This window comes from Sinocyclocheilus grahami, unplaced genomic scaffold (genome assembly GCF_001515645.1).
Source record: "Sinocyclocheilus grahami isolate Dianchi unplaced genomic scaffold, SAMN03320097.WGS_v1.1 scaffold285.1, whole genome shotgun sequence".
In the NCBI taxonomy this organism is placed as follows: Eukaryota; Metazoa; Chordata; class Actinopteri; order Cypriniformes; family Cyprinidae; genus Sinocyclocheilus; species Sinocyclocheilus grahami.
In genome coordinates this window covers 670,529-690,844 of record NW_015505464.1, presented here as the reverse complement: position 1 = coordinate 690,844, position 20,316 = coordinate 670,529, and the positions used below count along the sequence as shown (strand labels likewise).

At 35.4% G+C, this 20,316-nt stretch overlaps 1 protein-coding gene across 1 annotated transcript in view; it reads left to right on the top strand.

Annotated features, from left to right (window-relative positions):
- nek11 (NIMA-related kinase 11) overlaps positions 1-19,731 on the top strand; it is a 36,698-nt gene extending 16,967 nt beyond the window's left edge. The window contains 3 exon segments of the mRNA XM_071582429.1: positions 2,610-2,670; positions 5,619-5,709; positions 19,423-19,731. Of these exon segments, the coding sequence (XP_071438530.1) occupies positions 2,610-2,670; positions 5,619-5,709; positions 19,423-19,627 (357 nt within the window). The 3' untranslated portion in view covers positions 19,628-19,731.
- Positions 19,732-20,316: the final 585 nt, after the last annotated feature.

Sequence of the window (20,316 nt, the reverse complement as noted above, 5' to 3'; positions counted from 1 at the left end):
TGAAATTTTTTAGTTTTTTTTCCTTGTTGTTTTGGGGGGGGGGGGGGATCGTTTGTTAACTCTTACAGTTTATTAAAAGTCTTGTATAAAAATCGTGGCAATTATAATTGTGCATAATTTCCAGTCAAACTGTAAAATATAATATAATAATAATTATATTATTATTTTTTCTATATGTTAAAAAATCTTACCAACCCCAAACTTTTGAATGCTGGTGTATATATGGTGCGTTTAAGTGTAGTTGACATGAAGTAATTAATGTAACATGTTGAACTTCATATAAAACTATTTTAAATAGCATTTTGATCATTGTTTTATAATTATTTTTATGAACACACATTAATTTAAAAGTTCGCATTGCAACCATTTCAGCTGAACTAGGGTAGGCTACATGTTTTTTAAACTGTGAAAAACATATAAATGGTGACCAATTGCTTACACGTTCCTTTATACATTCATACAGTATACATCTGAATATAAACTGCATCATCTAGTCATATGCTAATGCCATATTTCCTTCCATCCTCAAGGACACTTTTGGTTTGATATTCCTCAAGTATCCTCTTTTCCCTCCCAGTATCTTTTTGAATTATTCACACACTAAACTCAAAGACACCCTCAAGTCTTAACAAGCCCTCATTGACAGGATCATCTGTTTATGAAGCATGGAATAAAATGATTTCAGCCATATCTCACATGCACTCGAGTCCACAGGTAATGGTTAATGTACAGGTAATATGATACCACTTGTCTGCGGTATTATAGTCCGCATTATGCAAATGCATTTTGCCCATAGAGGGTTTCTCAGCCAAACTCAAACTCATTATTGCAGATACTTTGTAGTGCTTGAGTTTTGAGACACAACAGCAAACACATACGTTCAGATCAGGTGCGAAAGAGACAGGGGCTCATCTGGACTCCCAAGAGATCACGAACTACGCACCTCAGCATACTCTTAAATCGGCAATCCAATACCAGGCTTCTGCACGATTCGATCAGGCTAGCCGAGATAGATTAAAACTATTTGTCACCATTGAGAGGAAGGAAAGAAAAAAACTCGGAACCGTGATGGTATAAGTATGAAACCAAAAGAGAGAGTGGAATAGACTTCTGCCCCAGTGGATATTTGATAATTAGCTGGCTCACAGTAAGAGTGGAGTGGCGATGTTTGTGCCGCCAGCCGTGGCCGGCTGAGATTCCCCGGAATTGCGGATAGAAGAATTGCATTTTGTAAATAGCAGAATAATACATAGCCGGTTCTTCTGCACCAGCATTTTTTCTTTTCTCATTGCGATGCTTTGCATAGATGGCACGACTTGATACCCTTGAACTGCCCAAAGGCCTACCTTCTACCACAATGCACTTGTCTCTCATTCACAGTAAACTAGGTCCTGCTTTCTGCAAACCAATTGCAGTTTGAATATGGTTTTCCATTTACAATACTGTGTTTCTTCATGCGTTGGCACTTTTATTTTTGCATCTTTTCAAATGCATTTTTATGTATATATTTGCATTGTTTTATCCATGTCCACAACCTTTAATATTAAAAAAATGAAAGCCAGCATAAAAAAAATGTATTGCATTTTTAAAACTATGATAGTCTAAACAGAGTTAAATATTTATAAATCATTTCCATATTTTATTTGTAAAAAATGGTTTGTTAACTTTTACATTTTACATACAAAAAAAGTCTGTGAAAAATTGTGGCAATTATAATTGTGCATGATTTTCAATCAAATTAATATAATATAATATGATAATAATACATGAATTATCATTATTATCATTATCCATAATAGTAATAATAATAGTGGGTTTTATTTGATTTTAAAACTTTTGTAGATGACATGGGGAAATGGTCTTTTGATAATTTCATGATAAAATGTTCATAATGTTTTGCAAAAAAAACGGTGATGAATGTATATATGTAAAAAAAAAAGTAGTTGTCTTGTATAAAATTGTGGCAATTGTAATTATGTAAAACTGTAAAATATAATAATAATAATAATAATTGTAGTAGTAGTAGTAGGTTTTGTTTTATTTATAGGTGGTGGAAATTATCTTTTTATGGAAAGGTTCATGATGTTTTACAAGAACAAAAATATATATATAATCCTGTGATAAATGTATATGAACTTTTGAACATTTTTACTAGATGAGTTCTTAAAAATAGTAAGAGTGTGAATATATTTTAGGAGATTATTTTCTAGAAGTCCATAAAGGGCAAAAGTGCACCTTATTATTTTGCTGATTGACCTTTAGCCCTGCTTCAGACTCATTTAGTCTACCCTAGAGGCTTTCATCTTAACAAGGTGAATGTCTCAAGGGAGTATAAAACCCTTCAGGTTGCCTTTATCATGGTGCTACATCCCCCCTCCAGGTCACGTTATCATTTCAGATAGAAGACCAATTGATCCGGAATGGTGTTTATAGGACTTGTATTTCAAGACCCCTGTGTGGCTAGACTGTCATTAGGGAGTTGATCTAAACAGAAGATCACCCTCTCAGCCCTATAATTTCCACTAATATTATAATGTCTCTGTATGTAGGCCAGAGGGAACATATATGGTGTGTTTCAGCCTGAGCTTGTGGGTCCTTGTTTGTCACAGGACAGTGACCTGGAGGCTATGATCAGACACATGGAGGATGTTCTGGATGGTGATTTGGTTGGTGAGTATTTATTATGGTCTTATTTTCCTAGTCATTCCACACAGGAAAATGCATAAAACAAAGATTAATCCATCAAATCTATGTTTTGGTTTTTGTCTGGTGTGTTTTTCTTTTTTGGGATAGGCCTGTGTACCAATACAATCCCACTGGCAGGTATACTCCATTACCATTGTGATATATATAGCATCTTTGTCCAATAGTGACTGGCCAATTACATGAGAGGTCAGTGAGCAGACAAAAACTGCTTATTGATGGTCACAGGCCTGCAAAAATGCTACATTCTTCTAAAGACACGCGAGCACGTTCATTTAGGTCCATACACACAGAATGAATGACCCATTTGCAAGTGTCACCCCTCTCAGTGTGTGATACTGAGGATTGTTTTCCTTGTTCCTGATGACTGCTTATTGATGGTCACAGGCCTGCAAAAATGCTACATTCTTCTAAAGACACGCGAGCACGTTAATTTAGGTCCATACACACAGAATGAATGACCCATTTGCAAGTGTCACCCCTCTCAGTGTGTGATACTGAGGATTGTTTTCCTTGTTCCTGATTACTCTGAGGTGAGAATGTCAGGAAGCCTGTTTTGTCTGCCACTTGAAGCCATGGCGACATTGATTAGGTAATTCATGTGGGCTATATACAGGCTCTGACCACATCTGATAAGTTCTGTGCATTTCCTCATCGATAGAACTGGAGTATTTATGTGCAGCGCTTAGTTTCTTTCCTGGTTTATTTGACCTTCTTAGGTTTCAAAGGCTTTATATAAACTGACATTTTGGACCACATCAATCCCTGACTATTTTTCCCTTCTAAAAAGTACCACATTCTGTCTAGACAAATATCACAATGAATATTCAAATTTATTAACCCATTTTATTTTATTATTTACCTCATATTCATTTTAAGGTAGAATCTTATTTCATTTTTACGGATTTGTTTTTTTCTTTTTTTCTTCTTTGATTGTTATTTATTTTATTTTATTTTATTTTCACCCTAATCTATTTGTGTCATTTAAAACCTTTTGTGAAATGTTTGGTTTGAAAAGTGTGCTTGGGAATTTCTTTAAATGCTGCTTATTATTGTTATCCAATGCAATGGCTTTGTGTTCTGAGTGTTTGTATATATCAGCTTGAGTTAGCATTTATTTGTGAGTGTGTTCATGCTTGCTGATATCTTTATTTCTCAATAGCTTTTGTCAAAGCCTGTTATTCACGAAAACGGGCTGGCAAATTACAAAATCCTCATATCAGGCCATATATAATAACAATACACTATTCACCAATCCTCCTATTCCCTGTAATGAAAATGTTACTCTTCACTTCTGAACTCAGCTTATCTGTAGAGTAAGATGAATGATAGCAGGATAATGCTAGATGGGTAATATCAGCCCAGGGTTGGTCTTTTGGCATCAGTAAGAGAAGAAACACTTTTCTAACCTTATCTTCTTTCCTTTTTTCTCCAACCACCTTGTCAGCACAATGAGTGTCAGATTTGCTCAGAAAAAAAATAGATAGAAAAAATGGAGAGGAAAATAATAGTTTTTTGGCTGAAAGTGAGAAACAGTATATATTTCATTTCAGATGGTGCATTCATCTCGAACTATCTAACTTAACTGAAGTTCAGAAGATGGATTTATGTGTACTTTTAATGACAAGTAAAATACAGTAAGAGGAAAGTGGTGCATTGAGTGTTATTCATCTAATGATTATGCTAAGATTATAATAAGACCAGCAGTGATATTATACACACAAGCACATATTTGACGTACAGTACTCAACACAGTGCACAAGGTGCTCTGACACATGATTTCTGTGTCCCTTCATCACCTGGTGAAACTCACACACACACACACACACAATCTGCTTTGGCTTGGTGAACCGTAACGCACATGTCACTGTGGCTGACAGCTCAGAAATGCAGCTTTCTGCTTGAGCTCCACTAGCTCATCTCTGACTTCATTCGGCACTGGCCTACATAAAAGTGAACTTTAACAAACCTTTTGCTTTATGTATTTATTTATGTAAAATATCTTCCCCTGGTACCCATTGTCCTTTGTTATTCTCTAATAGCTACAGTATGATGTCAATGAAATCATAAACTCTACAATATTCTGCCATAAAACTGGCTTTTTATTAGAGACTAACTCATAAACATGAACTCATACATAACTCATAATAAACATGAAAAATATGTGCAGATAAATACATCTATTGCACTGGTCCAGATGGACTGTGTTTGTTGTTTTTTGATTTTCTTTTTATTATTATTCTCTTGTTTTGTCTGCATCATAGACAGCATAGAGCTGTAATGTATATCTCTGTGTGATAAACTGAATCAATAAGGCCGCTTCCTTCAGATTCAGACCCCTTACTTGTTAGAAACCCCAAGTCAATTTTTTACTGCGTACATGCATTACTGTTAAAAAGTCTGGGGTTGGTAACAAAATAAATTTTGAAGACATCTCTCATGCATTTGTTTGATCAAAATTACAATTAAAACAGTAATATTGTGAAAATAAATTTTAAAAATACATTTCAAATGATTTTCTATTTGAATATGATTTAAAATTCTGTGTTGTAATTTCTGTGATGGCAAAGCTGAATTTTTAGCAGCCATTACTCCAGTCTTCTGTGTCACATGATTCTTCAGAAATCATTTCAATATGCCGATTTGCTGCTCAAGAAACAGCTTAATATTTTTGTGGAAACTTTTGTTTTTTGATGAATAGAAAGTTAAAAGAAAGCATTTATCTGAAACAATTTTTTTGGTGAAACAGTAATTCTTTTGAACAGTAGCTTAAAATATATTTATTTATATGCTGTGTATATAATGTGTAGAGGCAATTTATATTAGTCTGCAAATTTCAAGCATTTTCAAGCAAATAAATAAATTCAAATCAGTCTATTACCTGACATTGTATATGCACTGTCTTTGTGTTTCAGGATCTGAAGAACAGAAGCCTCAGCTGGGTTCTCTGGGAGTGAGTAGAATCAATACCTCCATGGCTGAGGGCAGAATACAGCGCATGAGAGAGTGAGTGTGCCATCTTTGACCTATTCACAGCCATCACCTCTTTAAGAGTTTCTAACACACCCCATGCACCTCACAATAGGTCTTATTCACTAATAATTGCATTTACCTACATGCTTGGAAGCATTTTTATGGAGATTCTATCCTTCTATCCTATAGCTGTGTTGATTTATAAAGTTTCTCTGTGTTTCTATACTGTATAAAATGCCTGTGTCTCCCAACAAATGAGACTAAGAAGTGTTGACCTGTCCAAAGCAGATATTTTGCTTTCCCAGACCCATTAAAGGCCAGCTAGTAGGTCACTTCTGATATAATCCACCTGCCACTGAAATCAGCATATTGTCTGACACTGTTCTGTATTTGAGCCTGCTTTTCTTGGTCATGAGGCTCATCCTGCCACTCTTCAATCCCTGAAGCCCAAGTCTGATCTTCACAGGACCAGACAGATGTGTGGCTCACAGCTAAAACCAGCATGAGCCTGACACTGAACTTCTCTAATGATATATCAGAAATAGTACAATAGCTGTATCAGCAGGCCACAAACATGGGCAAAGTGCATCACTGATAATTAGTATGCAAAAATGTCATCAAGACTGTAGCATTGGTTCTTAATTGTTCTTAGCAATGATCATTTAGCACTTTAATGGCTTTGTCATTTCCTTTTGTTTCAATTTTCTTTCAAATTACTTTGAATTGCAACGGCAGATTCTAGTACAAATTTCCTTTTTGTATATTACTGTTTCATGTTCAATTCAAGCATTATGTGAGTATAGTATAAACATTATATGAGCATTATATTAATTCAAAATTAAATTTAGGGGCCTCTGGACAGCATTTCCAAACATGAACAAATGTCTGAAAGCTCAAAAATGCATATATATTGGTATTTTTGTACACTTGTATATATCAATATCTGTGCCTGCTGTGTTAGTAACCCAATAATCTTGGTGACTCCTCCCTGTGGTGTGTTTATCTAGGTACGTTTTAATATGAGGTTCTGCTTGGAATGTCATTTACTATTTTTCAGGTTATTGTGCACAGATGCTTTTCCATTTTTCCTCAGGACATCATCTCTGTCATTTTCTGTATAGATAGCTTCAGCTTCTTTTCTCATTTCTTAGGTTGTTTGTACACATCTTTCTCGCCACAGAGCTAATTCTCTTCTCCTCTTCACTGTCTGTATTATCTCTACAAGAGCAACAAATTATTCCCCGCAAAAGTTTGGGTCAGTCAGATTTTTTATTTTGAGAAAAATTAATACTTTAGCAATGATGCACTAAACTGATCACAAGTGAAAGGAAAGACATTTACAGTGTTACAAAAGATTTCTATTTCAAATAAATTCTGTTCTTCTGAACTTTACATTCATCAAAGAAACCTGAAAAAACTGTAGTACACCGCACAAATGTTTTCAACATTAATATAGTTATGAAATGTTTTTTGAAGGCCAAATCAAATTAGAATGGATTTTCAAGGATCATGTGACAATTAAGACTGGAGTAATTTCATCACAGAAATAACATTTTAAAATGTATTAAAATAGAGAACATTTATTTTGAATTGTAGTATTATTTCAAAATATTACAGGCTACAAATAAATGCAGTCTTGGTGATCATAAGAGACTTTTTTCAAAAACATTTTAAAAAATCTTAACACCAAACTTTTGAATGGTTGTGTATTTTATTTGACAAAAATAAAATACAGTGAGAAATATATACATATATAAAAAATAACTATATAAATATTATCTGGAAAATACTTATATTTTACTGTTTTATATGCAAGTTAAAAAAAATTCCGAGAGTCCATCAGAGTACTTAAAAAGCAGGTGTACAAAACTAGACAGTATCATTGTTTCTATGGCTGTCAATGGAATAAAATTGGTAAATTTTAACTTATTTACCTTTTTTGATATTATTATAGTCTTTTTTTTCAGAATTTTCTCACTGACTCCCTAGCACTGTCTTGCAGACCACTTGGGGGTCTCTGGACCCCAGTTTTAAAACCTCTGTCCTAATGTACGAAACTTTGTTTCGATTCCATACCATATTGGATATATGTTTCATACCACACCATTCTCCAGTATAAGCTTGGTAGAGTCCTCTGTCTTCCTTTCAGTATGACTGCACAACCTTTCCTGACGGCAGGCCGGGCCTGTGGCTCCCCTACTGAGTGTGGGTTGAAGATATTAATAACAGAAGCGCTCTTCCTGTGAGGGCAGGAATTAGAGGCTGTCATCTCCCTCTCTGCAAGTCTCATAAGAGCTTAAAGATGAGGAGGAGGGAGAAGGAGAGCACAGGTAGCAATTTACAACAGCTGCATTTTCCCTACATAGCCTCTCGTCAGCTGTGCGGTGACTCTACAGTCTTGTTCTTCCAGATGCAGCTCCACTCAGCTCGGAGTGAACAAGTTATCAGGTATGTGCAGGTGCAGGCAGACTCTAGTGCTGAACAAGTAAAATTCTCTTACTTTGTGATGTGGTTTATTCAGTTGAGTCACTTTTCAACTGAAGGAACTTTTTGGCAAAATAATAATATGGGTGACTTTTCTGTCCTCTAGAATGATTTTGAAGTTTTTATGCTTTATTTTTATATTTTGAATTAGTTTCTTTAATTCTTTTAAAGAACATTCAAAAGACTATTAAATAATGCAGAAAGGTGCATTTGCCAGAATTTTACAATTTTGGCCAAATATTTTTTTTAATTTCCCCTCAACAGTAAATGTATAAACACCACTTTTTATAAGTTATAAAATAAGGAAAAAAAGATGAGGTACAATTTGTACTTGTTATAACAAATAATTTTCCCCTTTACTGCTGCCATTACCATCACACCAAATATAAATTTATATTTTCCAGAAATATGTTTTATGTGGTTATAGTGGAAAAGTTTGAAAACCACTGTAGGGTTTTTTAGCTCTAAAAAGAGAAATATTTATGACTAATTATATCTGGTTATGATTAATAATATTTAGATTATATCTTCGAATTAACTGTAGCAGAATCAATATTACAATTATTTGATCTGTCCGTCCACCGAGCAGACAATATAATCATTTATCAATTCAAGGAACGATTATTTTCCTGGCCAAGGAAGAATAAACTGTCCTTCTTTGTGCAGTGCTAGCAGTAATTTAGCAAAATGTAGCAAGGGTTCACACATTCATTGACTTCGAACTGTGAGCAGCAAACAGAGACAATCAGTTGTGAATATAAGGGATTTAATAAATGAAACTATATCTAACATATAACTAAGCAAAACACATATATATATATACAGTGGGGAAAAAAAGTATTTAGTCAGCCACCAATTGTGCAAGTTCTCCCACTTAAAAAGATGAGAGAGGCCTGTAATTTTCATCATAGGTATACCTCAACTATAAAACTCAAGAGGAAGATCTTGAGAGTCTTCGAAAAGTGTTGTCTCAAACGAAGAGGGTTTCTGAGCAAAGATTATTTCGGGCTAATCACTTTTGAGGGTTCCTATTCTGGGTGGACTGGCCAATACCAGGCGTGAATTTTTGAGCGGGAGAAGTTTCCCTTTATGACCCATTTGCATGTTTTATGGCCGGTCTGGAATTTCTGTAGTTTTAACCCAAAATATAGTACAAACCGTATGATGCGTTTCACAATCACGTACTGTACATCATTGTTTGAGGAATAAAGAGCAGATAATATTGATACCAAGAAAGAGACCTTTAGAATCGATTAAACAAAAAATACATCCATACACCTGAATATCAGTGTTTAGGGCTTTAACTAATACAAATAACGAGTGGTAACTCAGCTAATCTAATAGGGAAACATACAAACAACACATGCAATATACCAGATATATTTGTAGAGTAAATAGAGTAAAGGTCTTTACGTGTGTGTGTTTGTGTGTGTTAGTTTGCTTGGTCAGCCAGACCCATTGTGCCTGGCCCCGGGGGTCATTTACGTCTCTTTGGAATGTGTTTGAAACTCCAAATGAGGCGAGGGTGGTGAAACTGGTTAGCATCTCCCTGATGGGGGAGGGGGGACCATTTGACATTTAGCACCCATATAAGTGTAACGTCTGTGACCAGGACTGTAATTTATATGCAAATGTCAAAAGCTAAAAGTGTCTCTTAAGCCATAAAACCCAAAGATCGTGCATGATTCTACGCAGACGCTACACCACTAAAATATTTAATGTATCATTACCAACTGTCCATTACCTTTTATTTTTTTTATTTCTTAATTTAGTTTTTAAAAAATATAACTGTTGCCTAACTTGCTGTGCACATGAAACACACAGTATATAGCTTGATATGTTTCCTTTTTCGAGAGTCATATACAGCAGGTAAAATAAGTATTGAACACGTCACCATTTTTCTTAGTAAATATATTTCTAAAGGTGCTGTTGACATGAAATTTTCAACAAATGTCGTTAACAACCCAAGTAATCCATACATACAAATAAAACAAAACAAATAGAAATTAAGTTCTGTGTAATAAAAATGGAATGACACAGGGAAAAAGTATTTAAATTTATTTAACACTTCTTACAAAAGCCTTTGTTGGTAATGACAGCTTCAAGACCCCTCATATATGGAGAAACTAGTGGCATGCATTGCTCAGGTGTGATTTTGGCCCATTCTTCCACAGAGTCTTCAAATCTTGAAGGTTCTGTGGGCCTCTTCTATGAACTCTGATCTTTAGTTCTTATTTTCTATTGGATTCAAGTCAGGTGATTGGCTGGGCCATTCTAGCAGCTTTATTTTCTTTCTCTGAAACCAATCGAGAGTTTCCTTGGCTGTGTTTGGGATCATTGTCTTGCTGAAATGTCCACCCTTGTTTCATCTTCATCATCCTGGTACTGTACCAGAACCAGCTAATATTAATTTCCACTGACAAGGGGCAGGATTGCTTTTTAATTACTGATAGATTTCAGCTGGTGTCTTGGCTTTCCATGCCTTTTTGCACCTTCCTTTCTTCATGTGTTCAATACTTTTTCCCTGTGTCATTCCACTTTATTACACAGAACTTAATTTCTGAACTTATTTGTAGTGTTTTCTTTGTATGTATGGATTACTTGGGTGGTTATCGACATCTGATGAAAATTTCATGTCAACAGCACCTTTAGAAATATATTTACTGAGAAAAATGGAGACATGTTCAATACTTATTTTATTCGCTGTAGTCACAAGCAGTGTTATTTTAGTAGTTTTGTAATATTTATCAATATTTTGAATTAGCTTTTTTTATATACTGTATATCTTCTCATTTTAGTTAAAGGTCTAGTAATTTTGTTGTGTGCTTTCTCCATTTTCACTCTTAAAAATAAAGGTGCTTCATGATGCCATAGAAGAACCTTTTTTGTCTAAATGGTTCCATAAAGAACTTTTAACATCTGAAGAACCTTTCTGTTTCACAAAAGGTTCTTTGTGGCGAAAGAAGGTTCTTCAGATTATAAAAAGGTAAGAAAGAGATTTGACTGAATGGTTCTTTGTGGAACCAAAAATGGTTCTTCTATATGGCATCGTTGTGAAGAACCTTTTAAGCACCTTTATTTTTAAGAGTGTCTATTCATTTTTTTCTTATTATTTCTGTTTTGCTTTATATTTATTTCAGTTAGTTTGAATAATTTTAACTTATTTTCAACCTTTAAATTTATTTATTTAAATTTGTTAGTTGCCAGGACAACAACATTTAAAAATTATTTTTAAAGTTTTTGTAAAGTTTAAGTTTTTTAATAAGTTTAAAGTTTAAGTTTAATATTTTATTTCATCTTATTTCCATTAATGAAAACTATAATCAAAACTGGTCACCAGTATCACCAGATGTCATCAGACAAACTATTAGGTTGTCACCGCATGTGTGATTAATTTCATTTCTGTACATTTTTATGTCAAAATCTTGACCTTGAAAGCAACGGATGCTTTTAATCTTATTCTGGGCTAATGCCTCTTACAGATGCATGCCTGTATCAACTCATTTGGATTTTATTTAAAGCAAATCCATTTCCTCTAAAAGCCACTTGTCAGACGTGAGATTTGAACCCACGCCCCCATGTGAAGACCAGCATGCTCTTCCTCTGAGAAGACTGAATCTCCTTGAGTCAGCCCTTCTGACAGTAAAAACTCTTTCATTGTGCTCTTTAGATTCCAGTACATTATACAGTATGTGCATTTGGCCAATATCTCGAGAACAGCTCTCAAGGGTATTTCTGAAAACAAAAGATGATGCTGTTTGATGTGATCGTTTGATGACGATAACCCTCCTTCACCTAGCTCATCTCTGCATGACACACGAGTTCTCTCAAACTTGTTAATGTACGGTATTGCGTCTTCTGTTGATCATTATGTATAGAACTTCTTTTGTTGACTGCAGCTCATTAACCCTCTGAAAATAGTTGATCAAAGCTGCGGTAGGAAGCGTACATTCACTGAGATATCGGCCCTCTTTTATCAGAGCAAGCACAGAGAACCGGTACCATTGAGAAACGTCTAAGCTGTCGAAGTAATGGCCCAGAGCAGTAGATGCTTGTAAGTCATTATGCTTTTGTTGTTGAGGAGGTTCCCAGGGTTTTGGGAGCTCTCTATAGAAAAATGGAGAGTGGTGATTGCAAAGGAAAGAGCCTGGAGTTGGCCAGGAAGTGGAGGGGCGGGCAGAGAGCTGTGTTTATCATGCTGGGAGTGGGGGCTGATTGCAGCTCAGCCTTGATTACCACCACTAATCAGCTGGAAATGGACTAGTGGAATGGTGCGTGTATATGAGTGGGCATGTGTGTGTGTGTTAGCAGCAAGTTTGTCGACTTAGACAGGAACGCCTCTCTTATATGAAAGCACTATCTGAAATTGACTTGGAGACAACAGCGTTGAAGAGGGCTAGTCATTGTGATCTCAAAGGTCTCTCAGTTATAATTGTCTTTATTCCTGGCTTCTTGACAAATTTGTGAGTCATAATAACAGAGAGGTCTGATTGCTCTCCATTTACCGTGTCTTAAACTTTAAGACTAGCATACTTAGCTTTGTCCTTCATAAAAAAGGACGTTTATAATGCATCTTCTCGATTTAGTTATGTCACAGTACGACTGTTTTTATGAGCAATAGTTTTCTTTAACTTCATTGCTTTTTTGATGTTTGAGTGATTCACGACACCTGTTTCTTAGAAAAGTTATAAATATACACAAAGCTTTCTAGTCATTTTTTAACAGTTTTAACAATTTGACGGAAACATTCAGCATGGACTGTTATTTGTCTCAATCAATAACAAATCTTCTTAATGGGGAGAAAAACTACTAATCATATCCCAGTGGAAAAGAAATTGATAGTTGAAAATATATTTAAAAATTGCAAGATTTTTATATTTATAAATTCATAGTAGAAAAAATTGTCAATTTCTCTATATATGTATATATATATTACGTATATAACACAATTCAATTCAATTTAAAAAAAAAAATTCTTAAGCAGGAAATCATCACATGAGACCCTGGACCACAAAACCAGTCATAAGGGTAAATTTTTTAAAAATACATCTGAAATACAAAAAAAATCGAAATATTGAGAAAATCACCTTTACAGTTGTCCAAATGAAGTTCTTAGCAATGCATATTACTAATCAAAAATGAAGTTTTGATACATTTATGGTAGGAAATGTACAAAATATCTTCATGGAACATGCTCTTTACTTAATATCCTAATGATTTTTGGCATTAAAGAAAAAATCAATAATTTGGACCCCATACAATGTACTGTTGGCTATGGCTACAAATATACTCAGACGACTTACGACTTGTTTTGTGGTCCAGGGTCACATATTAGAATAATTTCTGAAGGATCATGTGACGCTAAAGACTGGAGTAATGATGCTAAAAATTCAGCTTTGCCATCACAGGAAGAAATTATATTGTAAAATATATTAAACCTATATAATAATATGTAATAAAATATATTAAATAATAAATAAAAAAAATGTACTACTGTATTTTTATTTTTGATCATTTTACCTATCCCAAACTTTTGAACGATAGAGTTCACTATTAATTAAAACCGTGTTCATGACATTTCCATAACCTTCTCATTATGGGCCACTTTCAAGTCACGGAAATCATACGCATATTCCATGCAGTTCATAAAATTAAATAATTTGCTCTCTCCATTTCACCATGCTGGAGTGCTCAAACTTCCAGAGTCACAGTCAAACTCCAGGGGAGCGTGGAAAGGAGGAGACAGCAATTACCTCACGCTGAAGTGGGCAGGGGGGGCACAATCGATTTAATCCCAGACCGCACACGCTCATATCCCGGTCCCCATTACTGCAGAGGATTGAGCAGGCTGGAGGATTGAGCTCACTGAAGCTCGAGCTGATGCCACCGCAGCCCTGACATTCCTCAGCATCAGCAGCTGTCTGCTGCTCATCAGACCTGACACCTGTAAGATATGACTGCTGTCAGCCTCGAGGCATAACTTTCCCTGTTGACAGTCGACACTCTCAGGTGACCTGTTATATCTTGTTAAGACAGCAATAACAGAACTGATGAGAAGTAGTGACAACAGGTATCCTACTGGAAAACAGTATGGTTGGTTGTGTAATAGCTTAGTTTGGCAAAGTTAAAGTGGAGGAGCATTCTATGAAATGGATGTTTTGCCAGTTCATTGCATTTAATATCAATTTCTGTACTATATTAAACATTATATGAATATATTTTTATTGAAATATAGTTAAATTGTGTTAGCAGAAAGGTAACGGGTAAAAGGTAACGCTTTTACAGTTTCATGGCAATACAAGGCTTCAGCACAAGATTGTAGAAAAAGTGCTTTATAGAAAAATAATTTAATGCTAATATTTCAAAAAATCATAAATGTTTCATTTTTATCAGCTGTTTGCTGTATAATATCATTGTAAATGGATTTACCTTTTTTCGCCCCCTTTTGACAAACATAACTAACAGATGTGATAAAAAGAGATTGTCATAAAGATTTATGGATTTTTTTATTACTTAAAAAAAAAAGATGTTAACAGGGTTAATATCTCAACATGACCGAAAAAAAATTTAAGTTACTGGATTTTTAATAGATGTTACAAAAATTGTAAAAATAGTCATTTACAGTGTTGTTTTGGTATACATAGATATAGATGTAGATAGATATACACACTAGTATTTATAAAAAAATTTCAGTTGTCTTTTATTTTTTGTTTTCATTTCAATTTTGTGTTCTATTTTGCTTCTGTTCTTTCATTAGGTTTTTGTTTGAATCATTTTCATATTTCAAATTATTATATTATATTTCAAATTATTATATTCCTTTATTTATATTTTAACATTTATATTTTTATTTCGGATTAATTTCAATTAACAAAAACGATTTTTAATTGTTTTTGTTTTAGGTCACATGTTGACCATTTTCAATGCCAAGCTAACGAGCTAACAAGCTTGGCATTGAAAATGGTCAACATGTGACCGAAACATTTGCCTTGTTTTTACTCAGTAAATTGTTTATATTGCTTTCATCTCGCTTGTTGAATCTTTGATGTTTGAGTGTGCAGATTTTTTTTAAGCTCTTCACCTTTGGGAAACTTTTTTGGTCTATGCACCTCAATTGGATTATTTTGAAGGCGCGGTGAGTCTCTGGCTGCTTCCCTTTATTGTTTCAGTTAACAATAACAGCACTTTCATTAACGCATTTGTATATGAAAGACAGAAATGGCATCTATATTGTCGAAGGGTCTCGGAAATCCAATCTAGATTCTAACTGAAGTCATGAAATAATCCACACTCTATCAGCTCATCATCACAAAAATCTACTATTCACGTGCTAATTAGTTCAGTATTTCTCGAACTCCATGTCACTTTCACTCTGTATTGACTGTAGTTGTCCTTTTTCGGCTCGTGGGTCTAGATTTTTGTCTTTTTACAAGTCTGACTCAGGAGAAAGGGGGCACAAATGATTTATATGTCATTACCAGGCCCACCCGGAATCAGCAGCTATGACATTAATTGGACGTTGTTCCTCCCTAAATGCTTTCATTCAGCTGGAAAGACTGGAAGGCCACTGGATGGTGGATGTGAGGATTTGCTCTAATTAAGGCACAAAAGCATCAGTGAAGTTTGAGATGAATTAGAACATAGATTTCCCACCACAATCAATACAGAAAATGTGAAAACAAAAAGTGTACAGATTTCATTTGGATCTGGTCACTGTGATTCTCTCGAACTGCTCCTATAGTTTCATGGTGGCTTTCTGAGATCTTGTCATCAAGAGATATGCAAATATGAACTAACAACTGCAAACCACAAAAATGTATCAGAATGACTCACAAACGTCCTTTTGGCCATTTTCCACTTATTCAATGATACATGCCTCTCAACACCCCCTCTCCTCATATTTAACACGTTCACCCCATCTACCTGCTCCTGTTCTTCTCTTAATCTCATCTGTCACCTCTGCACTTCATTGTGATCTTGTATTAGACAGTGCATTCAGTTTCTCCTAGTCACTCTTGAATAATCAATACATAAGTACTGACTATTTAAATTTTTTTAATGATGCCCTTTCTGTCCTGTTTTGCGGAGTTGCACAGTTATAAATTTGTTTTTATAGTATGTGACCCTGGGTCACAAGACCAGTCGTAAGGGTAAATTTTATATATTATTATATTATAAATTATATTATATTATAAATTATAAATGTATTGCTGAATAAATAAGCTTTCCATTGATGTATGGTTTGTTAGGATAGGACAATATTTGGCCGAGATACAACTATTTGAAAATCTAGAATCTGAGGGTGCAAAAAAATCTAAATATTGAGAAAACCGCCGTTAAAGTTGTCCAAATGAAGTTCTTAGCAATGCATATTACTAATCAAAAATTACGTTTTCATATATTTACAGTAGGAAATTTACTATATTGAATATCTTCATGGAACATGATCTTTACTTAATATCCTAATGATTTTTGGCATAAAAGAAAAATCAATAATTTTGACCTATACAATGTATTTTTGGCTATTGCTACAAATATACCCCAGCGACTTAAGACTGGTTTGTGGTCCAGGGTCACATATCACTCATGCCCTTGACTGCCAAGTTAAGCCGGAAACAAAAATTTGGGTAAAAAAAAAATGCTAATGCAAAAATGCTCAAACTATCAATAACACTGTCAACAGGGGGTGTCTTTTCCATTAAAATATTTTTATCTGTCATAGGAAATGACTGTGTGTTGTGATACAGATAAAAAATTAAAATTGAAAGTCACAGATTTCATTGGGGGTTAATTTTTTCTTCTCATGGGCATGAGGAGAAACATTTGAAAGGGTACCGCGGGCATTACACAGTTTGACTTTTGTTCTTTGACTTGTTTTCATAAAGGATGTTGATTTGAGCCCGTCAGGCCCAAACATAACCAAAATTGTTATTTTCCCATATTCAACTCCTTGAGTGGTAGGTGGTGTTTCTTGTTTAAAAAATATATATATAGTGGGGTCCAAAATTCTGAGATGACTAGTGAATAGCTTCTATTTTAATAAATTTCATTATAAATGATATTGTCAGCATAAATATGTGAGAGAAAATTATTTTGTACATCCCTGTACATTTTTTTATGTACATTTTAAAATGTAACATTTTTATTTCCATATTTAAATTTGATTTTAATCCCATAATTTCGGTGTGTTTTTAGACTTTTTAATCCCACTGCATATAAAGTGTATATAACGCCTATAACTTTTGCTCCAGATAGTTAGATATTGGATATTGGAGTATGTTTTACAAGACAATACTACATTTTTATACTTCAGAATTTCGTGTTTAATTCAGTGTGTTTCTTGACTTTTCTTTGTAATTGTTAGTGAAGTTTACTAGCAATTTCTGTGTGAATTTTTTTTTTTTTTTCAGTGTACATACCAAACTTTCAAGGCTACAGTGGGTTCATCCATTTAGTCAAACTAAACCTTTCATGCTATCATAATTTAATGTGTTATGCCATTGGTTGCTTGTTTCACACTAGTCATTTATTTCTTTGTATGTGCACAGCTGAATCATACAGATCATTGTATTTGTTAAAAGAGTTTGAGATTTATTTATTTTTTGTGGTGGTGGTGGTTAAAAAGCCAGCAGAAATACCGTCACAGTTCTTTGTTCTGTCAGAAGACTCTGCTTTTGTGAGTTTTAGCAATAAAACAAAGACAGTATAGATTGGGATGATTTGTAAATTACTTGATTTTACAAAGGGACCAGAATCAAAAGTGATACCATATAATAATTAATTTAAAATAATAGTCACATTAGTACAAGGCCTTAATGACTAAAGATGCTGCTCCTGCCTTTCTGAACTACAGATGGACTGACACAAAAAGAAAGACTACATCATCTGGACCCCTTGTGTTTCTTTTAATTGGCTTTTTAAGGGTGATATTGTTCATCTCTTCCAGCTGTCTCTTTCATTCCTTGTTCTTTCAACATCCTCTACCTGATGGCATTTCTTTGACTTTAGGCTACTGAGTGAAACAAACCCAAACCTTGTAAGTTTGAACCCTCTCAGATGATATCGCAGCAGAAACCTCTGAGCTACTGCGACCTGCAATTCATCATTCACTCTCAGCTTTTCACACTTTGAGTCACAAATGTTACATTGTCCAGAACAATGAAGTGCCCTGTCTTGGAAAGTCCAAATCAATTTAGTACCCTAGACAAGAGGAAACCGGATTTCTATGGCTCTATCCCTCATAAGAATGACAATTCCTGATATACCAAGATGGAACTAATTACCTTTTCTTCTGTTATCTGACCTTCACTTTTGAGTTTGGTTGGATCATTACTACTATACTGTCTCTTCGATCTCTAGACTGTCAATTTTTGAGAATGAAATAGAAATGTCCATTTTGGTCAACACTTACGTCAACTCATAAATCATTCAGATATCTCACAGTCTCACACTAAATGAACATATTCACAAAGGCATTACTTATTTTTAACTCTATTTGAAGGAAAAGGAAAGACGTTCTATTTTTGGTCTGTCAGCTGTGGACGTATTTGACATTATGCGCGTGTGTGTGTGTGTGTGTGTGTGTGCGTGTGTGAGATGGGCTGTTCTGCTCTTGCTGAGGGGTCCAAAGGTGCTAGTAGAGATCACACTGACATTGAGACAGTGACGTGATTCACAGTGCCTGCTCACATAACCAACACCTGTCAGGGGGACGTTTTTTACAGGAGGTCCCGCTTGGATGCATCAACTTGTCCCACGGTGTTGAGAGACTGAATGCTGTAGGATACATGTAGAGCAGGATCACCTGCTAGGATATGGGGGAAGTCGTGGGGAAGTCGTGGCCTAATGGTTAGAGAGTCGGACTCGTAACCTAAAGGTAACCCAAATTACGAGTCTCGTACCGGCAGAGATTGTAGGTTGGGGGAGTGAATGTACAGCGCTCTCTCCCACCTTCAATACCACGACTGAGGTGCCCTTGAGCAAGGCACCGAACCCCCAACTGCTCCCCGGGCACCGCAGCATAAATGGCTGCCCACTGCTCCGGGTGTGTGTTCACAGTGTGTGTGTGTGTTCACTGCTGTGTGTGTGTGCACTTCGGATGGGATAAATGCAGAGCACTAATTCCGAGTATGGGTCACCATACTTGGCCACATGTCATGTCACTCACTCATATCTCCTTGCATTTGAGTTTTGAGACTTTGGCAAGTCCTTCATAAATGTAAACTGGATTATTTTAACTATTATTTAAATTTGGTCTTTTAGGTCGGTGTGCTGGAAGCTAGGAGAGGACGTGTTCCTGAAGGTCTATGACTATCTGAAGCAGGCCTGACAGAGGCAGGAGAGTGAGGAGAACATCAAACAGACTCTGATCCAGCTGGTGGAGAGGCCCGGTGATTGCTTTGAAGTAGATAAACTTCTTTATTATGAAGAGCTGCTCTTGGCGTCACAGGAAAACACTGTAAGTTAACAATGAAGCAGATACACACACACACACTTACTCATGTCTGTTATCCATCAACAACTATATAAATCAATTTATGTACTTTTAAGATCTGCCTGTGATGCAACTTCATATTGTAAGAGCGCAAATACTTTGTTAGAGTTGTGCTGAATTTAAGATTTGGTTTAGGAGGTTTTGGTTTTGGTTTAGTTTTGCTGAACTGCAATTCAAAGAACTTCACACAACAGAAAAATGTAATTAGTCCAAGTCATGCTTTGTGGCAAAACATAAATAATAAATAAGTAAATAAAAAATGAAATATTCTTTATAATAAATATAATAGTGTGCAGCATCCACCTGGATGATGCGACGGCAGCCATATTGTTCCAGAACACCCACCACACACCAGCTTACTGGTGGAGAGGAGACAGAGTGATGAAGCCAATCAGCAGATATGGGGATGGTTAGGAGGCCATGATGATCAGAGGCCAATGGGCAAATTTGGCCAGGATGCCGGGGTTACACCCCTACTCTTTTTCAAAGGACATCCTGGGATTTTTATTGACCACAGAGAGTCAGGACCTCGGTTTAGCGTCTCATCCAAAAGATGGTGCTTTTTGTCAGTATAGTGTCCCCGTTACTACACTGGGGTGTTAGGACCCACACAGACCACAGGGTGAGCACCCCCTGCTGGCCTCACTAACACCTCTTCCAGC